The 24,787-nt window shown below is 46.2% G+C and overlaps 1 protein-coding gene across 5 annotated transcripts in view; it reads left to right on the forward strand.

The window, feature by feature from the left end:
- DPYD (dihydropyrimidine dehydrogenase) overlaps positions 1-24,787 on the forward strand; it is a 773,239-nt gene that overhangs the window by 11,140 nt on the left and 737,312 nt on the right. For 2 of the 5 annotated variants that reach the window (XM_053242813.1, XM_053242818.1), the window contains exon 1: positions 20,710-20,730. The exons of 1 other annotated variant lie outside the window; for it this stretch is intronic. Coding sequence is in view for 2 of the 4 variants with exons in the window: in XM_053242808.1 (XP_053098783.1) it covers positions 6,240-6,278 (39 nt within the window). In the remaining 2 variants the exon portion in view is untranslated. Of the gene's footprint in view, positions 1-5,959; positions 6,279-15,448; positions 15,503-20,709; positions 20,731-24,787 lie in introns of those variants that run through there. 2 more of the 5 variants (XM_053242808.1, XM_053242809.1) reach the window with 2 other exon arrangements.

The raw sequence follows: 24,787 nt of genomic DNA on the forward strand, positions 1-24,787 counted from the left end.
TAGATGTGGTATTTTTAAAATCACATCTCCTTGCAATGGGGCACATTTGTAGGCTTCATCAAGTAGATCACTCACATACTGAGTTTCAAGTTATTGTATTTATTTAAGTTGTCATATTTATAAGCAATAGAATTTTGAGGCTTATAATGGCAGAACCTTTTTTTTTTTTTGCTACTTGCCTAAACTAAAAGGGCACTCCCATGCCCATTTAAAATGTAATTTGTGTGCCCCTCCCCTCTCTCAAATGAATGGGGACGATATTTGGATGGTTAGTGAGGGCAACTAAAGTGCTCATATATGAGATGCATTCTGCAAGCTGCTGAAACTTGCTTGGAAAACACAGTGCACTGCAAACACTTGTGGGTGCAAGTGATCGAGACTATAGTCCTATTACATGATTACTCTCCCTGCCTTCATTGAAGGGATGGAGGATGGGAACAAATCTACTAGCCATCTTTCTCTGTTCTGAAGCATTCACAATATTAGTTATGCTTCCAACCAGTAGGGTAGGGAGGCCAGCAGTGGCCCCGGTTCAGACCGCCACCAGCTGCCAGAGGCGCATCTAGGGAAAATAGTGCCTAGGGCAAGCACTGAAATTGTGCCCCCTGTCCAAACATCTGACACCCATCTTTCAGATAACTTTACCATAATATCAGCTGAAAAATACAAGTCAAGCTCATTAATCTTTTAATATTCCAATAACTATTTAGCAGTGGACGTAGCCAGACCAAAAAATGCTGGAAAACTACAAATTTCAGTATGCTGGGGCTCATGAAATACCCAAAGACTATCTGGTGGTGTACTTGGAAAACTAAACAGAAGTGTCTGTCTAATTCTAACAGTGATGCATTGTAGCATCACTATTACATAAGTTTTAAAAATAAATGGAGAATTAGACTTTTCCCAGACACTCTGAAAATAATTAAAGGATATGTAGAATAAACTGTGTCATTGCTTGGAATATATTCTAGTATTTCAGAAAGACAGTTAAAATGAGAGAAAGAGAGCAAGGAACTAGCAGTGGGCCTTAATACTAAGGATTTCACACTGATTAAAAAAAAAACCCCTCAACGTTAATAGTCATATTATTAAGACATCACATTTAACTCACTTATCACAAGAAGCAAAATAAGAGCAAATGAATTCAATTCTAGCTCTTAATCTTCAGCTCAGTATTCACAAGAACTGATTCTCTGTACATAGTGCCAAACTAAATATGTGTACTGTGACTTATATTATATTAATTTTTTTTAAAAAAAATTACCTGTAGCCCATTCAGGGGGCTTCCTAAAGGCCGCATGTGGGGGGTCTGCAAAGGTTCCCCCTCCCCCACTGGCCTCTCGGGCCTCACAAGGACCATTTGAGCATGTGCGGTGGACATTTTTTAAAATATTTTTTTTAAAAAAAATGACCGCTGCAAACAAAATGGCTGCTGTGTATGCTCAAATGCTTCTGCAGGCCTGGCATGGCCTAGGGCCTCACAGAGGCCATTTGCACATACGCGGTGGCCATTTTGTTTTTGGTGGCTATTTTTTTTAATTTTAAAAATGGCGCCCCCTTCAAGTGGTGCCCGGGGCACGTGCCCTGCCTGCCCTACCCTAGATATGCCCCTGGTCAGTGGTAATTCTTCCATATCTTGAGCCTGTTTTGCTCTTTGCAATTCTTCCAGCTCAACTTCTGTGAATACTTTATTTCTTATTATGAATCTTCTCTGGTCTGCTAGCCTTTGTTCTGTTATTTCTGTATCTGGATGCTTCTCTTTCCAAATTTGGTACATTCTTTTAAAATAACCTCTTCTAGTTGAACTAGACTTGTAATAGCAGATCATTATTTCCTTGTTGGCATTTTTCGTATATTGTTTCCAGTTAAGCGGCGTTTCTTACAGTAACCCTGCAGTCTCCAGCCCTGGTTGCTCAACTGAAGATCCTGAGTCCTGTAGCCCACTTGCCACCAGATGTTCAGGGACTCCAGCACCTGGCACAGTCATTGTTGACCCAGGCGACGACCGATCCGGTATAGATTTATTAAAGTTACGTCTCACCATATTGTTGATGGGAGAGACACTCTTTATCTGGCTCCTCTGGTGAGACCTGTCCAGTATGGTTGGACCTCTGGCATAGCTCTCACCTCCCCCAGAGCACGCAAGCCCCACAACCACGCCAAGGTAGTGCCTCACTGGGGGTTGTTGTTGTTGTTATTATTATTATTATTTCTTGTTACACAGTCAGACAGGTGTTATTGACTGGTTTGTTTTATCCAAACATCGAGTCCTTCCCATCATCATCATCATCATCATCATCATCATCATCATCATCATCATATTATTATTATTATTATTATTATTATTATTATTATTAATTCAATTTCTATACCACCCTTCCAAAAATGGCTCAGGGAGGTTTACACAGAGAAATAATAAATAAATAAGATGGATCCCTGTCTCCAAAGAGCTCACAGTCTAAAAAGAAACACAAGGTAGACACCAGCAACAGTCACTGGACTGCACTGACTGAGTAGAAGCGCATATAGCTAAATATCCAAGGCCAGGACATTCACTAGTTATGGCCCCCTGGCATCCCTCTGTTCAGCACTTCTCTGTAGAGGGCAACACTGGATTTGTGGAGAGATCGTTCCTGAGGGTTCTGAAGAACAGGGATCTCTTCCCCACTTCCAGTGCTGCCCTCTGCAAACAAGTATTGAATAAAGAGGTGCCCTTGGCAACAGGGGCAGAACCATTATAGTGCGAATGGGTTCAAAGAACCTGGGCCACCACGCTCAGGGGCCATGCCTCCTGCACCAGCCACACACCCTGCATCTGATGTCAGACACAGGGTGTGTGGTTTTGCTCACAAATGGGTTTGTGACCCCCATTTGTGAGCAAAATCTGGCCAGTGTTCATGGCCGGGAATAGCTCTCCCTCCATTGCCCAGCCCCGTTTGTGAACAAAACCATGTGCCCTGCATCTGACATCACACACTGACATCAGACATCAGATGCAGGGGGCATGGCTAAGGGAGGGCAGCTGCCCTGCCAGTGAAATGGCTAGGACCAAGGAATCAAAGTCAGGTCCAATACTACCTATACAGCTGTGGAATTCACTGGGTGACTTTGGCCTGCCAGTCTTTCTTCAAGCCTACCTCACAAGATGTTGTTGTGAGGGTAAAGGGGAAAGGAATCTTCTTGTATACCACCCTGAGCTCCTTGGAGGAAGCAGGGATGTAGCAAGGTTGGAGTGGGCCAAGAGACAAGATTTTAAAATGCCCTCCCCCTCACTGAAGCTCAGCTCATGAAGTAAAGAAATCTTAAATGAGGCTGAAGAGTGGTAACAGAAAGCATCGTGGTGTGTGTGTGTGTGTGTGTGTGTGTGTGTGTGTGTGTGTATAACCTATGTGCCACAATAGAACATCATCCTAAATTATTTTTAAAAAGATTTTGTAAATTGTGGACGATGCAAGTGATTTAATGGTACTAGAGAAAGACATGCTCTTCTGGTAGCTCCAGGTCTTAACACTCACATCAATTTCGGAGGATGGATACAACTGAAGGAAGCCTGGGTGGGTGCAAGGCTGGGGGAGTCAGTCATGAGACTTGCCTCGGGGGGGGGGGCATTGGGCACCCAGAAAACTGTCTCCCCTTGCCCTATTATAGTTACGCCCCTGGGAGGAAGGGCAGGGATCAAAATGCAAGAAATAAGTAAAACTCTCTTTAGTTTTTAAATGAGAAGTGACTGGACTCATGCTCAATACTGCCCTAGAGATCCCATCCCCTATGCTCAGACCTTCCTTTAGTTACTTAGGTTTGCCAACTTTCTTCCTAGCAGAGCTCCTGTGTCTTTAGCAGCTGCAGGACAAGCAGAGATGCGAGGGGAATGGCTTCCCCCTTTTCTCTCACACAGCATTATTGCAACTGCATACGTACTTGGAAAATCATCATCTGTGGAATATGTGCTTATTCTGCTTAAGGTTCTTAATTGTGTGTGTCTGTGTGTGTTTAATCGCTCCGTTTATCGTTTGATAGTTTTGTTGCATTAGCTCTCGTTCTAGACAAGTTTGCACTCTGCACGGAAAGGCGGCTGATGAATTATCTAAAAATAATAGCAAATTAGACATGTGTAAAAAGGCAGATGCATAAGGCAGATGAGCTCGGTCATATCTGCACACTGGCAACCTTAATGGTGAACGAAACGCATTCTGCACATTCTCTGAGGCCAGGGCCGGTGCTAGGGTTTTTTGCGCCCTAGGCGAGATCACCTTCTGGCGCCCCCCCCCCCCCGGCCAATCATATTTCAAACACAGATGTATTATAGGAAGAATGAAAAGCACAGAATTTGAAATCCCCCCCCGCCAGCGCTCATCGGGTCAGCAGCGTTGCCCCCTTTACTGGATGTAACTGGAAGTACTCGACACGCCTGTATGCGTTGCACACGCACCCAACGCGCACAGATATGTTGAGTACCTCCAGTTCCATCTGGTAAAGGGGGCAACAGGGCGGCACAATGCCAGCCCAACAGACTTTTAGGAAATCGAGCGCGGGGAGGGGAGAGAAATGCACCCTCCCCTGCCCTTAAAGTTACCCCAGGCCAGTTCCATGCACCTCCCTAATGTGGGGCCCATGGAGCAGACTTGCAGGAGCTAGGCAGCCAGGGGAGCCAATGGGATGAGAGGCAGTAGGGATGGGGGGAACCCTTCTGGGCAGTCTCTCCCCACAGTGAGCCAGCTGGCTGGGTCCAGGGGGGCTGGGGGGAGGTGGTGGTGTCTTGCCATGGAGCTGGTGGCCCTTTGGCTACTGCCGGCCACCAGGCACTGCCAGGGTCTCCCGGGGCTGTGGCTGCTGGTTTCTGCAGCCCTCTTTTCTGATGTCTCTGTGCCACCCAGAACCCTAACCCTACCCCCACCCACCAGAGAGGGAGCAGCGGCAGCCCGCTGAGTGTGTGGGGCGGGGGGGCAGCCTTCTTGCAGGCGGCGGCAGCAGCAGCCTCAGCCTCCTCCTTGCAGGCCTCTCCTCCGCGGCTGACCAAGCAGGCGCTGCTTTCCGCCCTCCTGCCGCTTGTGCCGGCGGCGTCGCCGTGCGCCCTGCGAGCTCCTCAGCGGGCAACTGCCAGGCTGCTGCTGGGCGGGCGCCACCACCGAGGCCCTCGACTCAGCCGCGGCGGGCTTCCCGTGCTGAGAGTCACTCAGCAGAGCCGGCCCGCTGCTGACGGTGGCTCCAGGGCGCCCAGTGGCCGGTCGGGGCTCCGGGGTGAGGGTGGTCGCCCTCCTCCTCCTCCTCCTCCTGCAGCCGCAACTGGCAGGCTGGGCAAAGCAGGGCGCGTGGGCGGGCTGGGGAGCCCCGCCACGCCAGAGGCGCAGCTGGCTGGCTGGCCGGGGTTGCGGGGTGCCCAGCAGCAGGCCGCTGCCCGGCAGGTGCCCCCGCTGGCTGGCCTTCGGTGAGAGCCTCCGCGCGGGGGGCTCCCTCTGGAGCGGGAGGCGAAGGCAGTCCTCGCAAGGCCTGGACTGCTCCGTCCAGCAGGCGCGGCGCAGCCAGAGAGAGCGAGCTGAGTCCCACCCCGCCCCCGGAGGAGGCAGCACCGCTTGCTGCTGCTGCTGCTGCTGCTGCTGCTGCCTCGGGGGCTGGTTGGGGCCTGCTGCTGCTGCCTGCCTGGCCCCAGCCGCGCGCGGCGGGGAAAGCCCTGGGAGGGGTGCGGCGGCAGCCCCGGGTTGGGTCCCCCGCCTCGCCCCGCCGCCAGACAAAGGGCTGCTGCCTTGTCCTGCCTTCTTGGCCCCTCGCTCTCCCCTGCCAGGCAGGCGCCTGCAGGCTGACCGCTCGGGGTGGGGGGGCGGCAGGCTGGCCAGCGCGGCGCCCCCTCCATTTTGGCGCCCTAGGCAACTGCCTAGTTCGCCTTAATGGATGCGCCGGCCCTGTCTGAGGCATGCACTCTCTTCTTAGGACAAGCTGCTTGCCAGCCACAGTAGATACCAGCCACGGAGCCCAGATTCCAGCAAAGTCCTGCCTGGGGCTGATGTAGACGCCAAGCGCAGAAGATTGAAACCTCGCCCCCTCCCCTCCAAGGCCGGAGGAGAGCAGGAGGCCAAATCCATCGGCGGTAGCTGGAATGGGGCGGGAACAGCACGACAATAGCGTCCGCCCACGGGGGCGTTGCTCTTTCGTCCACTGTTGCGCTTTCCTCCGTTTCTTGCGTTGCTGTCGCCAGTTTCGGTTTCCTAGAAGACGAAGCAGGAAGAACGGACGCGGCTGACGCTATGTATCGTGTGCTTAGCCGGGATCCTGTGGATATTGAGGTACCCTCTTCTCCAAGCAGGGCCGCGGGGAAAAGGGGCAGCAGAGTAGCATGCATGAGGACCCCCGAAGGGGCTGCAAATCAGGAAGAAAACCGAAAAACACTTTGAATCCAAAAGCTGCTGTTGCAGCGGTGAAGGGTGACGCCAGTGTTTGGTGGGCAGGTCTCCCCAGGCTCTTCCAGCTAGGGATTACTTTCTGCCCGACCGAAATCTCTCTTGGAAGAAACCAGACGAATCCGTGAAATGAATGGCTCTAGAGATCTGCAAAGTAGCTTTCCCTCATTATTGGCAACCTATAGCCCAACCTCGGGAATTTGAGATCCGAGTACAGGGCTTCTAGCTCAGGAAATGAGTTTTCTCGGCGGTCTTGAGTTTGTCCACTCATTTCTGTTAGTAATTAAGCACAACTCGATGGTTCAGTGCTGTCTGATCCTCCTTAACCAACATCTCTTTGCTGTGAAGGAAAGCCCTGTTATACAACTAGTGTGGTCTGGGCATTCTCTTTTGGCCTGCAGGCTTGCGTGCTGTCCTCCACTTACCTATGGACAGACAGGGTAGACTTTGGCAAAACACAGTTTTGTGGTCTCTGTTCCCCGACTCTCAAATCTGAGAAGCAGTGCAGTATAGTGGTTAGCGTTTCAGATTAGGTCCAGGGAGACCCAGCTTCGAATCCCCACACAGCCATGTAACTCACTGAGTGACCCTAGGCCAGTCACTCTCTTCAAGTCTAACCTACCCCTCAGGGTTTTTGTGAGGTTTAAAATGGGGTAGAGGTACCTTGAGCCCTTAGGAAGGAAGGGCAGGATAAAGATGTAGTAAGTACATAAATGGAAGTACTTGCAACCTTGTTGAGAGATGACCCAGGATGTTTTGGTTTCTCAGACAAAAAGTACAAATGATACACCCCACTGGTAGCAAATTCAGTAATAAAAATGGAACTTTTTTGGGGGATCAAATGGAATTTGATCCCCTTTATTGGCACCCCAAAGTCTGTCTCCTGTAGCAGGGTTCCTCACCCTGTCTAATGGCTGGTAAGGGACTTTCCCTGTTAAAAACTCAATGTGATAAATAACCTCAGGGCATCACATCCCTGCTTCATAGAACAGAAACTGGCAGCCTTATCATTGGCTGCAAATAAATTGGATTTGGAGGTGTGAATATAAGGAACTGCAGCACTCTTTTCCAGACTGCTTCTCATCTCAAATCAGGATGCCCAGGAGTCACTGTTGGGTACCAGCTTTCCCCACTTAAGACTGTTTTGTGCACACACTCCTGATAGCAGGAGTGTATAGCATGCAACCCAAGGAGGCTGCCAGACTCTGTCAATCTCTGCAGATGCAGAATGAGCAATATTTACTGGGAATATTTCACTTGAGAATCAGTTGGGAAACTTTCCTGCGAAAAGTGAGATGCATGCTATTTGTCTTGGATCGATAAGGCTTATTGTTCAAAAACAGGCCACAGAACAAAAGCAGATCTTTGAAGAGGTGCTCCCTGAAAGACAGTGCTCCCTGAATTGAGTGTCAGGGAGGTTCACATCACAACATCCTAGAGCAGAGGATTTAATCTCCCTCGTCACCCCCTGCTATCATAATTTCTCTAGAGAGGAGAGCCTCATGAGTCTTTTTCCAGCTGGTTTTAGATTTCTTTGCCATGGTGTTGTATTATAGAAATTAAACTTTTGCACAACAGAATTTCTCCTCTCTGTTTTGTTACACAAGGATAGAGGTCTGCATTTATTTATTTATACTTATATATTTCTGTCTGTTTATCTGTTAATCAATCACACCTTTCCTGGCCAATAGTTGGCACAAGGTGACTGACAAAAACATGACAGAAGTACAAAACAAACATAATTTTATTTTGTATTTCATTCTGTTAAAACAAGACTGAAAGCAGCGGTAAAAACATAAGCAGATATCCATGCATTAAAACAGAATTTTAAAGGCATTTCAGAATTCAGAAAATCTTCAGCGTTCATTTAAAAGTGGGGAAGCCTTTTGCAACTTCATTCCACAAGTGGGGCCCTGCTCCTGAAAAAGCCTTGTGGAGCCACATCCAAGATCAGTCGAACACTCTGCTAGACTACACTCTGCTAGACTAGTAGAACCCATAGCCACCTTAAGTGGCGCAGCAGGGAAATGCTTCACTAACAAGCAGAAAGTTGCTGGTTCAAATCCCCGCTGGTATGTTTCCCAGACTATGTTTCCCAGACTATGGGAAACACCTATATCAGGCAGTAACGATATAGGAAGATGATGAAAGTCATCATCTCATACTGTGCAGGAGGCGGCAATGGTAAACCCCTCCTGTATTCTACCAAAGAAAACCACAGTGCTCTGTGGGCGCCAGGAGTCAAAATCGACTCAGCAGCACACTTTACCTTTAGTAGAACCCATAATTTACAGGACCTTCATCTTATCAGGATTAAGTTTTAGCTTATTTGCTCTCATCTGGACCAAAACTGCCTCCAGTGACTTATCCAGAAATTGGTTCCACTGCCTCCTTTAGATTTGAAGTTGGAAACACAAGGTAGAATTCTGTGCCATTAGCCTACTGATGACACCTTATCCCAATCTCTGGATGACCTCTGCCAGCAGTTTCATGTAGATGTTAAAGAGCATGGGGACAGGATAGAGACCCATGGAAATCCATAGGCCAGTGATCAAGCAGTAATCCCCCAGCACCTTCTTCTGGGACTGAACTGCCAGGAAAGGCTATAGCCAGTACAATATGCTACATCTCGGGTGCCCCCAAAAGGTTACTATGGTCAATGATATTGAATGCCATTGAAAGGTCCAAGAGTACCATCAAAGTAGAGCTCCACCTGTCCATCTCCCAGTGCAAGTCATGAACAAGGCACAAGGTGAACAGGCAGTTTCCATCCTGAATCTAGATCAAAAAGTGGATTGGAATAGATCTTTAAAAACCAGCTTCATCCAGCAATACCTGGCACTGAGATGCCACCACCTGCTCTATCACCTCGGAAGGTTGGAAACTGGATGTAGTTATTAACATTTTCTGAAGGTAGTTTTTATTTTTCAAAAGTTAGTATACCACAGCCTCCTTTAGGACAGTGGGCATCACACCCTCACTAAGTGAGGCATTTGCCACCTTATCCCAGCTACTCAGTTACCTAGCCCTATCCTGGCATACTCCCCAGCAGAGATGTGAGTTTTCCAGAAAATCTTGAATTGGGGAATGTTCTGAAAAGGTTTCCCACACAAATTCATCCTTCATTTGCATAAAATTTGCATTAATTTTTCCTCAAAAAAATATTGTACAGATTCTCCTTATGCCCTAAATAGATTATGATTTTATTTGGCATGTTATTTGATGTGTTTATACAGTTAACAAACAAAACCACTGTATTAATTTTGCAGACTGTAACTCAGATGTTTTTCAGGTAGCCAGTTAGTGCAATATTTGAGTGGGGCTGGGTGGGTGTCCCATAAAGACACTTAATGGGCTTTAATTGTTATACTGAAACAATTTTATTTATTTATTTAACATATTTCTGTACCACCCAAAACTTGCGTGTTTGGGCGGTTTACAATTAAAATAGTTTAAACATTAAAATCCTAAACATTAAAATCATTTTAAAACAACATTAAAACATTAAAACTATAAAACTAATTAAAAGCCTGGGTGAACAAATATGTCTTCAGTGCCTTTTTAAAAGTTGCCAGAGATGGGGAGGCTCTTATTTCAACAGGGAACACATTCCAAAGCCCAGGGGCAGTACCAGAGAAGGCCTGTCCCCAAGTAGCCACTAGATGAGCCAGTGGCCAATGTAGATGAACCTCTCAAGAATATCTCAATGGGTGATGGGGCTATTGACGAAGATGTTATCTTAAATACTCAGGGCCCAAGTTGTTTAGGACTTTATAGGTAACTAGTATTTTTTAGCCCGTTTTAATAACGGGCTCTAGTGGGGGGGGTGCTGCTCTTGTGTTCCGAAGCCCAATCCTCTCCTTGGGCCGCCAGCGGGCCCAGTCCCCCGTCGTGGCCGCCGCCACCAGCGGGCTCAGTCCCTGTGCTGCGGCTGCCGCCAGTGGGGCCAGTCTTCTCGCCACCGCGGCTGCCACCAGCGGGGCAAATCTTCTCACCGCGGTGGCCGCTGCCAGCGGGGCCAGTCTTCTCGGTGCGGCGGCTTCCGCCAGCGGGGCTAGTCTTCTTGGTGCGGTGGCCGCCGCTAGCGGGGCCAGTCTTTTCGGCGTGGCGGCGGCCGCCAGCGGGGCCAGTCCTTCCTGCCGCCGCCGCCGTCTTTCCCTGCTCTCTGCTCCCGGTGCCAGCGGGGCCAGTCCTTCCTGCCGCCGCCGCCGTCTTTCCCTGCTCTCTGCTCCCGGTGCCAGCGGGGCCAGTCCTTCCTGCCGCCGCCGCCGTCTTTCCTTGCTCCCTGCTCCCGGTCCGGGAGCCAACATGGCCGCCCGTGTCTGGACGGCCGAGAAAGACACGGGCCGGAAAAGGACACGGGATCACGCTCAAGGCTTTTATTATAGAGGACTAGTATTTTTAAGCCCGTTATGATAACGGGCGCTAGCTTTCTATCCCGTCTTTTCTGTCTCTCTCTCTCTCTTTCTGTCTCTTCCCCCCACCCTTGTCCCCTCACTCTTTTTGTTTTTTGTTTTGTTGTTGTTCTCTGTTTTTGTTCTTCCTTATTTTGCTTTTACTTTTTTTTGGGGGGGGTGGATGAATAACGGCCAAAATGGCCCATGAGAAGGTGGCCGCCCCCGCCTATCGCCCTCCCGTGCACCCAGCTGCCGGAGCCCACCTTACCCGCTCCAGCCCGAAGGAGAAGAGAGGAACTCGGAAACAGAGCTATTCTCTGTGTTAAGCTGCTGCCTATACTGTCGCAATGGATGCAATAGGCGTCCTTTGCGTCCATAGCGGCAGTTTGAGCAGTGACTTAGCACAGAGAGGAGCTCTGCTCGTGAGCTCCTCTCTTTTCCCTCGGGCTGGAGCGGGTAAGGTGGTCTTCAACAGCTGGGAGGGCGATAGGCGGGGGTGGCAACCTTCTCATGGGCCATTTTGGCCCTTAATCTTTTTTGGGGGGGAGCGGGGAAGGTGATTTTGGGCAGCTGGGAGGGCGGGTGAGCAGGCGGCGGCGGCTGTGAGCGGGCGGGAGCCTCGTTGGCGGCTTCGCCGCCACCTTGCCCAGCTTCATTTTGGGCAGCTGGGAGGGCGGGTGAGCAGGCGGCGGCAACGGCTGTGAGCGGGCGGGGGCCTCGTTGGCGGCTTCGCCGCCACCTCGCCCAGCTTCCCTGTCCCCCGTCTCGGTCTTCCCCCGCCGCCATTGTCCTCGCCTTTTTCAGGGCGGCCGCTTCTGGTTGCCTCGGCCTCCTCTCGCCGTGCCGCAGCTCATGGCTGAGGCGGCGGCTCCGCCACCGCCTCGGCCACTTTCCCCCGCCGCCACACACCGGCTAATGGCCGCCCGTGGCTGTGGGACACTGGTGTCTGAGGTCCTGTGTCCCTTGGGCTCTTCTGGGCCTGCGCTTCGCGCAGGCCCAGAACAGCCCAGGGAGGCAGGGACGCAGATCCCCAACGTTCCAAAGCCACGGCCACTCACTTAGCCTTTTATTATATAGGATAACCAGCACCTTGTATTTGGCCCAGAAACGTATTGGCAGCCAGTGCAGCTCTTTTAACACAGGAGTAATATGGTCCCTCCGAGATGATCCAGAGACCAACCTGGCTGTTGTATTCTGTACCAACTGCAGTTTCCAGACTATGTACAAAGGCAGCCTCACATAAAGTGCATTCCATTAGTCCAGCCTAGAGATTACCAGCATATGTACCACCGTTCTGAGATTGTTCATCTCAAGAAACAGATCAGCTGGCATATTGGCTGAAGCTGATAGAATGCACTTCTGGCCACCACCTCAACCTGGGACACCATGGAGCAGTTCAGTTCCAGAAGTACCCCCAGACTGTGTACCTGTTCCTTCTGGCAGAGCGTGACCCCATTCAGAACTGTCAGATCAAAATAGTCTCCTAGGTTTCGACCCTGCAAAATAAGTACCTCTTTCTTATCTGGATTCAGCCTTATCCAGCCCATCACCACCTTCAGGCAGACATTTAGGGAGACTCTCATTGGCCTTCATTGGCCTCAATGAAGGAAGGCCCTCACTAGCCTTTTCCTAATGAGGTTGACATGGAGAAATAGATTTGGGTGTCAAATGTGGTTCAAAGTAAGTAAGTGTAAAGTGAAGCATATTGGGGCAAAAAATTCCCAACTTCACATATATGCTGATGGGGTCTGAGCTGTTGGTGACTGACCAGGAGAGGGATCTTGGAGTTGTGGTGGACAGCTCACTGAAAGTGTCAACTCAAGGTGCAGCAACTGTGAAAAAGGCCAATTCTATCCTTGGAATCATTAGGAAGGGGACTGAAAATAAAACTGCTAATATTATAATGGCATTATACAAATCTGTGTTGCGGCCACATTTGGAGTACTGTGTATTGTTCTGGTCACTATACCTCAGAAAGGACATTATAGAACTGGAGAAGTTGCAGAAGAGGGCAACCAAGATGATCAGGAGCCAAGAGCACCTCCTTTATGAGGCAAGACCACAACACCTGGGTCGTCTTAGATTAGAAACAAGATGACTGAGGGAAGACATGATAGAGGTCTATAAAATAATGCATGGTGTGGAGAAAGTTGATAGAAACTTTTCTCCCTCTCTCGTGACGCTAGAACCAGGGTCATTCCACGAAACTGATTGCCAAGAAATTTAGGACCAACAAAAGGAAGTACTTTTTTACACAAAGTATAATTGACCTATGGAATTCTCTGCCACAAGATGTGGTGACAGCCAACAGCCTGGATGGCTTTAAGAAGTGCTTAGATAGATTCATGAAGAACAGGTTTATAAATGGCTACTAGTCTGAGGCTATAGGCCACCTCCAAACTCGGAGGCAAGATGCCTCTGAATAGTAGTTGCAGGAAGCAACAGCAGGAGAGAAGGCATGCCCTCAGCTCTTGCCTGTTGACTTCCCAGAGGCATCTGATGAGCCACTGTGTAAAACAGGATGCTGGACTGGATAGGCCTTAGGTGTGATCCAGCAGGGCTTTTCTTAACCAGTGCTATATATTTTAAGGGGCATAGTTGAGAAACCGGTCCGTTAGAAATGTGGTATTAAGCTTTGTAGAGCTTTATAGATCAATCTATGGGTATGAGATGTTGGTGCAGACAATGGGTAAAAGGTGCTGCCATTTAGCCAGACCTGTCAGACTCTGTGTGTGTGTGTGTGTCTGTCTGTCTGTCTGTCGAACAGTCTTCAAGGATGGCAGCAGTGCTAGGCAATGGACAGTCAAAAATAAGCATACATCTAAATTAATTAGCACATGAAGATGAGCAATGACCATTTTCCCCCTCTGGGGATAATGGCTGTCTTAAATTTAGTTCATTAGGCTCACAGCTGGTGATATGATTAGAGTGCTGTGATCTTTTCATCTTAACAATCTTGCAGCATTTTTTAGTTTTGGCACACAGCTTTCACTGTGTCACTTCTTTAAAAAGGAAAAAAAGAAAAAGCAGTCCAACATCAACCAAGAATTTAAAATGCTTGATTGTAGGGCAGATGTCTGCCTGGCTTGTCAAAGGATCTGTAATGATATGGACACTTTAACTTTCGTCTTTCCAGGGCTTTTAAAAAAGTTATGTTGACTGGAAGTTACCACACAGTAGCTGTTGATGGCTTCTTTAGAAATGCAAACAATTAATCACCAATGCCTTTTAGGTGTGTATAATTTGTTTTTGGAGCAGGGGAGTGGATTTCTGCACACAAGTGAAAACCTAGTATTGTGATCCTAAACATGTTTACCTAGAAATGTTCTGTTTATTAGGGTGGGATTTTTCATCCAAGGAAATATGCTCAAGGTTGCAACCTAAGTGAAGTCAAAGCACTTAATTTAAGTTTCGCTCTTGGAGATGAATCTTTCCAGGAACCCTCTACTGTATGAATCTTTCCAGGAACCTTTTACTGCTCAGTAAAAGAGTCAATAATCTGTTTGTAATCCCTTGAAAACTCTGTGCCCTTGAAAACTCTGAGGTTTTTGACTATGTTCTGGCATTCTTTTTCATTTTCGTTGGGCTTGTGTGAAAGAAATGGCTAGTGATCTTTGCCCTTAAGTGGTGGTGTTCCATTATTGATTTATAAAACAATAGATCTCACATGTTTTGAAGAATGTTACTTGTCAGTGAAATACATGGTTACTCCATGTTCTAAGTTGAAAGTTCAGAGCTGTACTTTGTGTAATTTTGGTGATAGGTTTGTTTAAGCTCTTCTGATGAAGATGCATATTTTTTTCTATCTTTTAGGTGGGAATTTACAAAAAACAAACAAACCCCAAAATCCAGCATCACCATAAGTTATATGTAGTGACTGACAGGATGAGGAAAACTACTCACAGTAGCTCCACTGAAATTAAAAGGACAAGTTAAGCATTCTGGTGGGACTACTTTGAGTTATTTTCCTCATTTTGTCAGCATTTGGCGTTATAAAAGAGTTTAATTACAGCTAGGGGAAGCTGTGTCTCTGTGCTTAAAATATTTCTGGGTAGTTTGCTCCCTCAAGATGGCCATTTTGTTGGTTTGTGTTTCTTTAATGTTGTCATTCTAGGACATTGTCACTGACACCCTAGTATCCAAAAAACCTAAAGAACAGGTAGTTGCAATGCATGGTTTGGTCTCTGTGGATGAAAAACTGCCTGGGGGAGCATTTGTGCTCCATAAGTGAATAGAGTTGCTTACTTTTTCCATATGAAGTCACTTACACAAAGACTATTAGCCCAATGCAATTTCTGCTTATAGGACTATACTTTGTTAAGGTGGCTTATAGGTCAGGGTGCACTCACACTAGTTCTGGTATGTTTGGCAATGAATTGTCCATCTACATCCAGCTTTTGCAGCACTTCTGTAACATATCCTGTTTGCAGGATGCAAAGCCATCTCACCCCTGCCCTCTGGAAAAGTTCATTCACACCTTTTCTGATGTTCTTAGTAATGATTGAATGGCAGACAACACATCTTGGACCAGCAATTGATCTCAATGATAGCTTTCTGATGACCTTTCTGTTTCAAGAATGTAAAGTCATTACACCTTTGATCTTTCCAAGAAAAAAGTCACATGTTACAACTCTCCTTTTTTGCATATAAGTCTAAAGCGTCTTTGGCAGAAGGAAAAGTAGATCGGAAGACATAATGGAAGCTTCTTTAACAGTGAGTATTTGATCTCCCTTTGGGGTGGTTCAGAACATTTTGTTGCCTGAGGCGGACAGTAAGATGTTCTCCCATCTGAGTGGGTGCTCAGCAGTGGCAAGGATGTGTATGCATTCTCACATTATGCCTCTAAGTTCTATGTGCTGCACTTCTCTGGATTGTTGACCCAAGTAGATATCCCCAATGTGCCAATGTGTTAATCTTGGTTCCACCCCATGCGCCCCCCCCTCCCGGCAGTATAGAGTGGAAAGGTGGCATACATTTACTATAGAATGAATTATCAAGATTCTAATCCAAGATGACAATGACACATCTAGTGATGACATCTGTGGTGATGATGGCGATTTTGTCCAAGGTGAGGACAGTTGTTCTGAACATGAAGAACACCTCTCGGGAAAATTTACCCAACAAAGATGGCGATTGGCAGAGGAAGAAGTCCTCTGGCATCCCACAATGCACTCATGTGCTCCTACCTCACTTTTAACCCGGGTTTAAAAACTGGGCTATCCAGTTGAGGATCGCCAGAATGGGGACCGATCCCGGTGATTCTCATGACTAGTCCTATCCAGGCTACAGCTCTCCTATCCTGGTATGGCTGGTCTTGAGAATGATCTCCTTTTCTCTGTATTACATCTGTGCCTTGATCCTTGACATATTGTAACTAGATAAGATGCAGCCTGAATCCTGTCACATCTCTATAAATGAGTAAAGTTGGGTAGTAGGAGTTAAAGAACAGCATGAGCAAGAGGGGAAGGGCCCCTCCTTGTGCTTTTCCATTTGAAACTTGTAAAAAGCATCCCCCCCCCGGGAGGTTACTTTGGTTATGGAACCCCATTAGGAGAGAGAACTGCTAAAAATGTTGTTTGCGGGGACGTAGCTCCTCTTCCATGTGTTCATGCTGCACTTTAAATTGCTACCCTCCACCCTGCAAGTTGATGATGGCAAACCAATTTTAGCACATAGGTCTGCCATTGTGTCATATAATTTGTTCCAGAATGTGTTTTACTTGGAAATTAGTACCACGTACTTCAAGGGAATTAAATCTGTAGTGAGTGTATATAGGGTTATAGCCTTATGTTTAAACATTTTTGAAAAAGGATTTTGTTCAAGTCTGATGACAGTGAATTCATTCACTGTGTTAAACCACAGCCATACACTTAAATGGTCTTTCCAATCCTGAAAGGACAAGGTTGATTATTTTTCACAGTTATCCTAAGCTATCCTAAGCTACACACGTGCTGCTTTCAGCCTTGTGTTTGTTGGGGAAGACCTTGAGCATCTAAGAGGGGTTGTGTTTTTGTTTTTGTTTTGCATTGAGTACCTGTGTGACACCTTCCCAATCTACATGCTAAGAGTAGATGCATGGTTGCCACTGACCCATGACTCCCTGGCAGAATTTAGTTTAAGAAGTAAATGGCATGATGTGGTGATATTGAGTTCCCCAGACAAGCAGCAGCTAGCAAAGCAGGGTGGGGAAAACATCTTATCTTATGACAATGTTGTCATGTCAAGCTTTTTTTTTTTTTAAAGGAGCATATTATTGGAGAGATGAGTGGGGAAATGCACTTGTTAACATGTATCTTCCCCATAATGAGTAGTTTGGCTCTAAGGAGTTTCTGAATGAAAACCATTGAGGCGGGTCTCACGATCTGTGAGAACCGCTTTCACTGAAACTGCGAGGAGAGCGGGCAGGGAGCCCTGGGCGGCTGGATCGGCCGCCCACACGATTGCGGGCTCCATGACGGAACCGGCGGTGGCTGGGGGGGGGAGCGGGGGCTGTGCGGCCCCCGGAAGCCCCAGTATGCCCTGTGCGAGCACGCAGGGCATACTGGGGAGACCCCTGGAGCTGGGAGGTGGCTTTTCGCCTCCCTGTCGGGGGTCTACTCACGAGGTTGGGGGACTACTCACGAGCAGAAAGCCCAGGTTTGTGGAGCGCTCGCTCCGCAAACCCGGGCTAAGGGTGGGCTACTTGAGCGGGTTAGCCGCTCAAGAACCACCGGGCTCGCTTGTGAGCCCGGTGGTTCTTACGATTAACAAAAATGGGGTTAGGCTCTCCTAGCTCCATTTTTGTTAATCATGAGAATAGCCCCAGTGTCTTCAAAATGTGAGGCTTCCTCATCATGGCATGCTGGGGTGGCTTTCTCATGAGGCTATGTGAGTGCACCACGGAGCAGTGAGTGTGGGCTCCTTGCCACCCCCACCGCAGGTGTAACCACACCTGCCTGCTGACTGTGCTGTCTTTTCTTAATTGCTCAAGGGTTCATAGGTTTTCTCAGATCTGTCCATAATAACTTTCATAGGTCTTGTGCCTAGCATTAAGATGAGATCTGCTAGCTAATGGGAGTTTATCTTATGCTCAAACCATATGACTGATCTGAAGATAGGAACATAGGAAGCTGCCATATACTGAGTCGGACCATTGTTCTATCTAGCTCAGTATTGTCTTCACAGGCTGGCAGCGGCTTCTCCAAGGTTGCAGGCAGGAATCTCTCTCAGCCCGATCTTGGAGTTGCCACGGAGGGAACTTGGAACCTTCTGCTCTTCCCAGAGCGGCTCCATCCCCTAAGGGGAATATCTTACAGTGCTCACACATCAAATCTCCCATTCATATGCAACCAGGGTGGACCCTGCTTAGCTAAGGGGACATGTCATGCTTGCTACCACAAGACCAGCTCTCCTCTGCTATTTGATATAACAAAATTTGAATCCCTATTAAACTGAATTTTACAAAGGTCCCCAAAGTAATGGCAAACCTTGTATGACCAGGTTGGTGACCCATAGACTAGGTGTCTCAGGTGTGAACTTCCAGCTGTTTATCCTTGCCCTAGTTTAATAAGGTCCATTTTGTGATTTATGGAGTGCAACTCTTTAATGAATAACATTTTGACCAGATTCTCAAGTTTCCCTTGGAAGCAATGGAATAAATTAACATTCTATAAATAAAGCAGTCTTCCTTGACAACTTTTTTTTGGGTAAACTTTTTTAAAGTAGAGACCAATACACATTTTTTGTTGTACTTTCTTGGAAACTCTTATATTCTTATTGATAAATTGAAATGATCAGTTCCCATTTTAGTTTTTAGGATTTCCACCCCATTTAAAATGGATAGGGAAAAAATAAGAAACCCACAATTACCATATGAAATGTTTCACTGGCAACTGTTCTTCACAAAGTTTATCCTTCTCTATTCATCTAGTTGTTCTAGTGAATACCTAATTTTCTCTGTCCTACCAAGTCAGTGGGCTTTGACCCCTGGAGGTGAATGGAAATTTTGAAATGATGAAAACTAAGCTATTTTCACTGTGCTTTGACATACATACACACAAAAAATCTCAGTTGAGTAAAATTGTTAAAATGCATTACAAATCTTTATCAAGTTTTTAGAAGCAGCAAGTTGCATTTTGTATATCTTTACTTCTTCCTTCTGCATCATAGTGTGCATGCCCTTTTGTCTATGACTTCATTTGCTTGGTATTAAAATATGATGTGTGAGTTTGTTACATTGCTAGGTTGTATCTGTTGCTGCCTTGTGGATTTTTTATTTATGTCTCTGCCTCTAGTTTGGGCCAGATATATGGATAACATGTCATTCCCAAGGTAGTTTGGAAAAGATCCTCCAGATTGCTTCAACTTTTTGGCAATTTTTCTCCTGTCATAGATAGTTTGCTGTCCTCCACAGTGACACATTTTCATTAAGTCCTTGATCCAAGATGACCCTGTGGGAGCCTTCTCACTCATTGTAAGGCAATCTTTCCTGGCTAGCAACATAGGGCCTGTTTGTAGCAAGCTTCTTAAAAATGTGCACTTTGATAAGCACCAGATTTCAGATGGCCTGTTGTGCTTTGATCCCTATAGTAAGAGACTTTGTTTGGTTGCCAACTCCAGATATTCTTTTTAGCCCACTTTCTGAAGGGAAGAAGGCTTCTGAGATTGATTTATTATTATTATTTATTTATTTAATACATTTCTATTCCGCCCAAAACTCAAGTTTTCTTGGCGGTTTACAAAACAATAAAAACAGGCAATAAAAGAATTAAAACATTTCAACAATTAAAATTTAAAAGTTAAAACAAAACACAATTAAAAGAGTATCTAATTAATTGATTGCTGTGTCTGTGTGTATAGCTGTGTGTGTATGTCTCCCTCTAATAAGCTCACATTTATTGTCTGATACAAAATAAATTTGCAGCACATTGGAGGGGGTTATGGAGACCCAGATGTTTGTTTTTGCCAATCTGCCATGTTTCAAGATGGCAGCCATTCAACAGTACCTCTTTGTAAACCATGAGCCGGGTCTCACGATCAGTGAGACCCGGTTTAGAATGGTGAGTGGGGAGAGTGGGCTAAGCCTGCTCTCCCCGCACACGAGTGGGGAGGGAGCTCTGGGCGGCCGGATTGGCCGCCCACACAATTGCTGGCTCCATGACAGAGCCAGCAGGGGCTGGGGAGCTCGGGGGCCATGCGGCCCCCACAAGCCCCAACATGCCCTGCTCAGGGCATACTGGAAAGACCCCTGGAGGCAGCTTTTCACCTCCCCTCCAGGGATCTACTCATGAGTAGCCGCAGTGCGGCTACTCAAGATCAGGAAGCCCGGGTTTGCGGAGCGCTCGCTCTGCAAACCCGGGCTTCAGGGAGGGCTACTAAAGCGGGCTAGCCGCTCGTAAGCCAACGGGTTCGCCTGCAAGCCCAGTGGTTTACACAATCAGGCAGTTCCAGATATTCTTTTTAGCCCACTTTCTGAAGGGAAGAAGGCTTATGAGTTTTATTTATTATTATTTATTTATTTAATACATTTCTATTCCGCCCAAAACTCAAGTTCTCTGAGTGGTTTACAAAACAATAAAAACAGGCAATACCTGTTTTGCCTGATTGTGAGAATAATAATAATAATAATAATAATATAATATAATAATAATAATAATAATAAAACAATAAAAACAGGCAATACCTGTTTTGCCTGATCGTGAGAATAGCCCCAATGTGTTGTTCCATTTGGTAGTCACTTGTTCAGCTTCCCACATGCCTACTTCTCTGTTTGGATTATGAAAGCTTTTAACATGGGACATAGTTTTTGCATAGAAAAAATAACTATGACAGGACCATGCCACTCCCTACTGCATGTTAAGCACTGGAATATGTGTTGACAGTTTTTATGGAGATTCTGCTGTTGAGTCAGTTTTCTTGTGGTTATTGGAAGTGGCATGGAGTGGTGCTAGAGGTAAAATAAGGTAAGTATGCTCCCACTAGGATGGTTTTATTCATTGGTGTACTTGCGGCAACTGTAATGTATGTCCTGGCTTTATCCTGTCAGAAATGGCACTCTGTTCCTTTATCCTGTGTATACATATCATAGCAAACATGGCCTAGTGGATTGGGGGTTATGATGCAGGAGAACCCCGTTTCTCTTGGGGTTTCTGTTCCTCGCCTACTGCCGTGAATAACGGAACCACGAGTAAAGATGCATTAGGGCTATGGGGAAAGGGGGGGGGTTTAGATTCCAGGCTGAAGGGAAAACATTTTTAAGAGCCAAAACAGCCCCCAAATGACCCTAAAATTACCCAGAACATACTGTGGCATGCTCTGCAGATCCTCAGTGTGCCCAGGAATGCCCTCCAAAGGCAAAATGCCCCCCAAACTGTGAAAAATCATGGGGGAAAGTCTGTTGTTGTTTTTTAAATGAGCCACAAAATGGTTCCTCCTGTCTCTTCCTGGGTTCTGAGGGACAAAATGGTGGCCGGAAGTGACCTCCACTTCTGGCCCTCTAGGAACCACAGATATGTGGGTTTTAACCCCTTTGTGTCTGCAAATACTGAAAAAGGGTGTCTATGAGACATCCCACAGATACGCAGAACCATGAATAATGAGATTCTCCTGTATTGAATTGATTTCAAATATCAGCTCCACCAGGGATCCTCTGAGATATGGGACTGTAGCTCAGTGGAAGACCATGTGTTTTGCATGCAGAATGTCCCCCGTTCAATTTCTGTACTAGGACCTGGGAGACCCGAGTTCAAATCCTCATTCAGCCATGATACTAGCTGGGTGACTCTGGGCCAGTCACTTCTCTCTCAGCCTAACCTCCCTCACAGGGTTGTTGTGAGGCGGAACTCAAGTATGTAGTACACCGCTCTGGGCTCCTTGGAGGAAGAGCGGGATATAAATGTGTTTTTTTTTTAAAAAAAATCTCAGTTTCATTTCCTTACCTATAAAATGTAAATGGGTCTATTTCATTTGGCTGTTTTAAGAAAATAAGTTGGCCTACATTAAAGTAGAAAAATAAAGCTACTTACAACATTGCATATTATATAGAGCAAGTTGAGGAAATTCCCCTTGGAAGAAACTGAATGGTGTTGCAGCATTATGAACAGCAACCACAACAAGAGTGAACACAAACAATAAATGTTGTATTGACAGTCCTGCCAAATATAAGGAAACAAATGAAATCCTTTTTTTTTTTTGGTTGATTCTTCTATAGCAGGGGTAGGTAAGCTCCTAGACTTATTTGAAGTAGCTCTCTAAGCCTTTGGGCTTCCCTTCTCTTTGCTTCCCCCTCAATACTGTAAATGTGATTGGCTGGCAGAGTGGGGGCATGGCCATACCAATTTTATTTATTTATTTATTTATTTATTTGACATTTATTTCCTGCTGTTCCTCCGAGGAGCTCAGAGCGGCGAACATGCTTATTTTTATCCTCACAACAACCCTGTGTGGTAAGTTAGGCTGAGAGATACATGACTGGCCCAGAGTCACCCAGTGAGTTTTATGGTTGAATGGAGATTTGAACTTGGGTCTTCCCGGTCCTAGTCCAATACTCTAACCACTACACTATGAAGGCACAGACACACACAACTCTCTCTCTCTCTCTCTCTCTCCTCCCCATCAATTTATCTCCAGTTTTTACTACCACAAAGCAGCCTCTCTTGTTCCCCTCCTGTCTTGCAGCAAATTTTTCTTCGAATTCAGAGCTCTTGATGTTAAAATCCTTTATCATGTCAGTGTAAATTTTTGTATAAGCTGCTATTTTGTGCCTGGGTCCACCTCCCAAGGCCACTATTTTGTGACTGGCTCTGCCTTCTCAAACTGGTATTTCATGGTGGTAGCTCCCAAGATTGTGGTAAAACAAAAAGGTAGCTCCCAGAAACCTTAGGTCGGCCCACCTCTTTGCTACAGAAGTCTCATTGTAAAACTATACAGAGCTCATTGTGAAAAACAGGGAAACTGGAGCAAATCACATATATAACTGAATTGCACAGTGGGACAGAACTTAATGGCCATTGAGTTCAATGCTCTGCTGCAAGACTGGATCATCATTTCTGAATCCAGTCTTTTGTTGAGTAACCTAAAGAATCCACACTGCAGTATACAACAACCATAGAGTCAAGCACAGTAGAAAGTGACTTGCAGAGCAAAAGCAATCTGGACTGGTTGATCAGTTCAGGCTAATGCAGATTTCATTTGACATTTGAATGTGCTGTGTCTCTACTATGACATGAATCAGTTCAGTATGGCTCACCCATAGGGCCTATTCTCATAACTGTACCTTGTGCAATTAATGGATAGTGGATCTTTTCATATATGCGATCAGTCATGGATCATGAAGGTCATCTGACTGCTAAGGAAATCAAATTTCCTGTTATATCCTGGGCATTATACTCTTTCTTATGGGTAAACTGTTCCAGTCTCAGTAGATGTTTGGCATAGAAACTCTTAATGGGATGGAACAAAATTATAGTGTTACTTGATTAGCAAGCCATATGCCATTTCATATTTTCTTCTGCAGTTATCATTCCCGACTTAGGAGATTCTTCCCCCACCTCCCCCCACTGCCTTTAAAGAAAACCATTGAAGTGGCCAGCTGATTATCTAGGCAAAGTCTCCATGCATTAATTCACTTCCATGCTATGAACTGACTTCCCTTACAGAGTTAATTCTCTCTAGTTAATAGTTAATATCCTTTTGGTAGGTGAAAGGTCTTGATTTCTCAAAGTGGTTGCTTCATCCTTGTTAAGATGTTGCTGTATTGGATAAAATCTGTGTAAAGCACTCTGGCTGGGATCCAAAACATTGTGCAGAGAGGCAATGTCTCTTCTCACACACACCTCTAAAGTCAATTGCCAGGCCATCTTAAAACTTTGGAAGGATTTTAGCCACAGCCTTGGCTATAGCACAAAGAGCTGCAGTAGTAGTAGTAGTAGTAGTAGTAGTAGTAGTAGTAATAAGCCACAGAAATCGCCATCAGCCAATTGCAAAAAGCAACTTTACTGGGGACAGCCTATATTCTGCGACGATATCTATAATAACAGCAACAACATCGATAATAAAATTCAGCCATCCCAGGTCCTTGGGAAAGGACTCGATGTCTGGATAAAACAAACCAGTCAATAACACCTGTCTGACTGTGTAAACAATAATAATAATAAATAGTTAAAAAATACATGAGCATAATTTGTTCAGCTTTGGATCAGGCTGTCTCAAGATGTGTAGATATTAAGTACCTTGGCTTGTTACAAGATGTGTGAGGCTGTGATTTGAGTAGAATCATGATAAGCCACCAGTCTCAAGAACTGCAAGACAGTAAGAAGGCATGAATGTTCATATGGGCGAAGTTCTAAACATTACCAACCAAGCACAGTCACGTACAGGCTGTGAACCACCAACTAAAGTGCATTAGCTTGTCTTATGTGCCAGAGGCTTGATAAATCTTTTTTTTTTTTTTTTTTTTTTTGCTACTTGTCTGGAACTGCCAGAGAGTTGTGTGTGCCAGGCAACTAGCAGGTCACAATATATGGCTAGGGCTGCTACAGTTTGCTTGGTTGTGCAAGCCTGTCCTAGTACCAGGACTAGCCATTCCATTTTTGTGAAGCTGATGCCAAAGACCCACTTCTGCTGCCCAAAAGGACTTGTGCATCATAAGAAGTGCAGGGAGAAAACCAACAAAGGAGACCACACAAGCCAGCCATGCTCTTCATGCCCAGCATGTTCACTAGCCACATCCTCTGTGCCCACATGCACTTGGCACTTGTCTTCATCAGGCAGTACTGAAGGTGGGGAGGTTTTTAACATTGCAACCCCCCCAGGTTTTTAATATTGCATGGAGAAATCCTCTTTGTGCTTGGTGCTTCCATCTGCCCTGAATGCACAAAGGCCTAGAGGTACAGCCAGCTGGGAGGTGTGAGGCTGGCACACCTTTGCTCTCTTTCCCATGTTCAGTGAATAGCAATAGCAATAGCAATAGCACTTACATTTATATACCGCTCTATAGCCGGAGCTCTCTCAGCGGTTTAC

The sequence above is a fragment of the Hemicordylus capensis genome, chromosome 4 (genome assembly GCF_027244095.1).
Source record: "Hemicordylus capensis ecotype Gifberg chromosome 4, rHemCap1.1.pri, whole genome shotgun sequence".
Lineage (NCBI taxonomy): Eukaryota > Metazoa > Chordata > Lepidosauria > Squamata > Cordylidae > Hemicordylus > Hemicordylus capensis.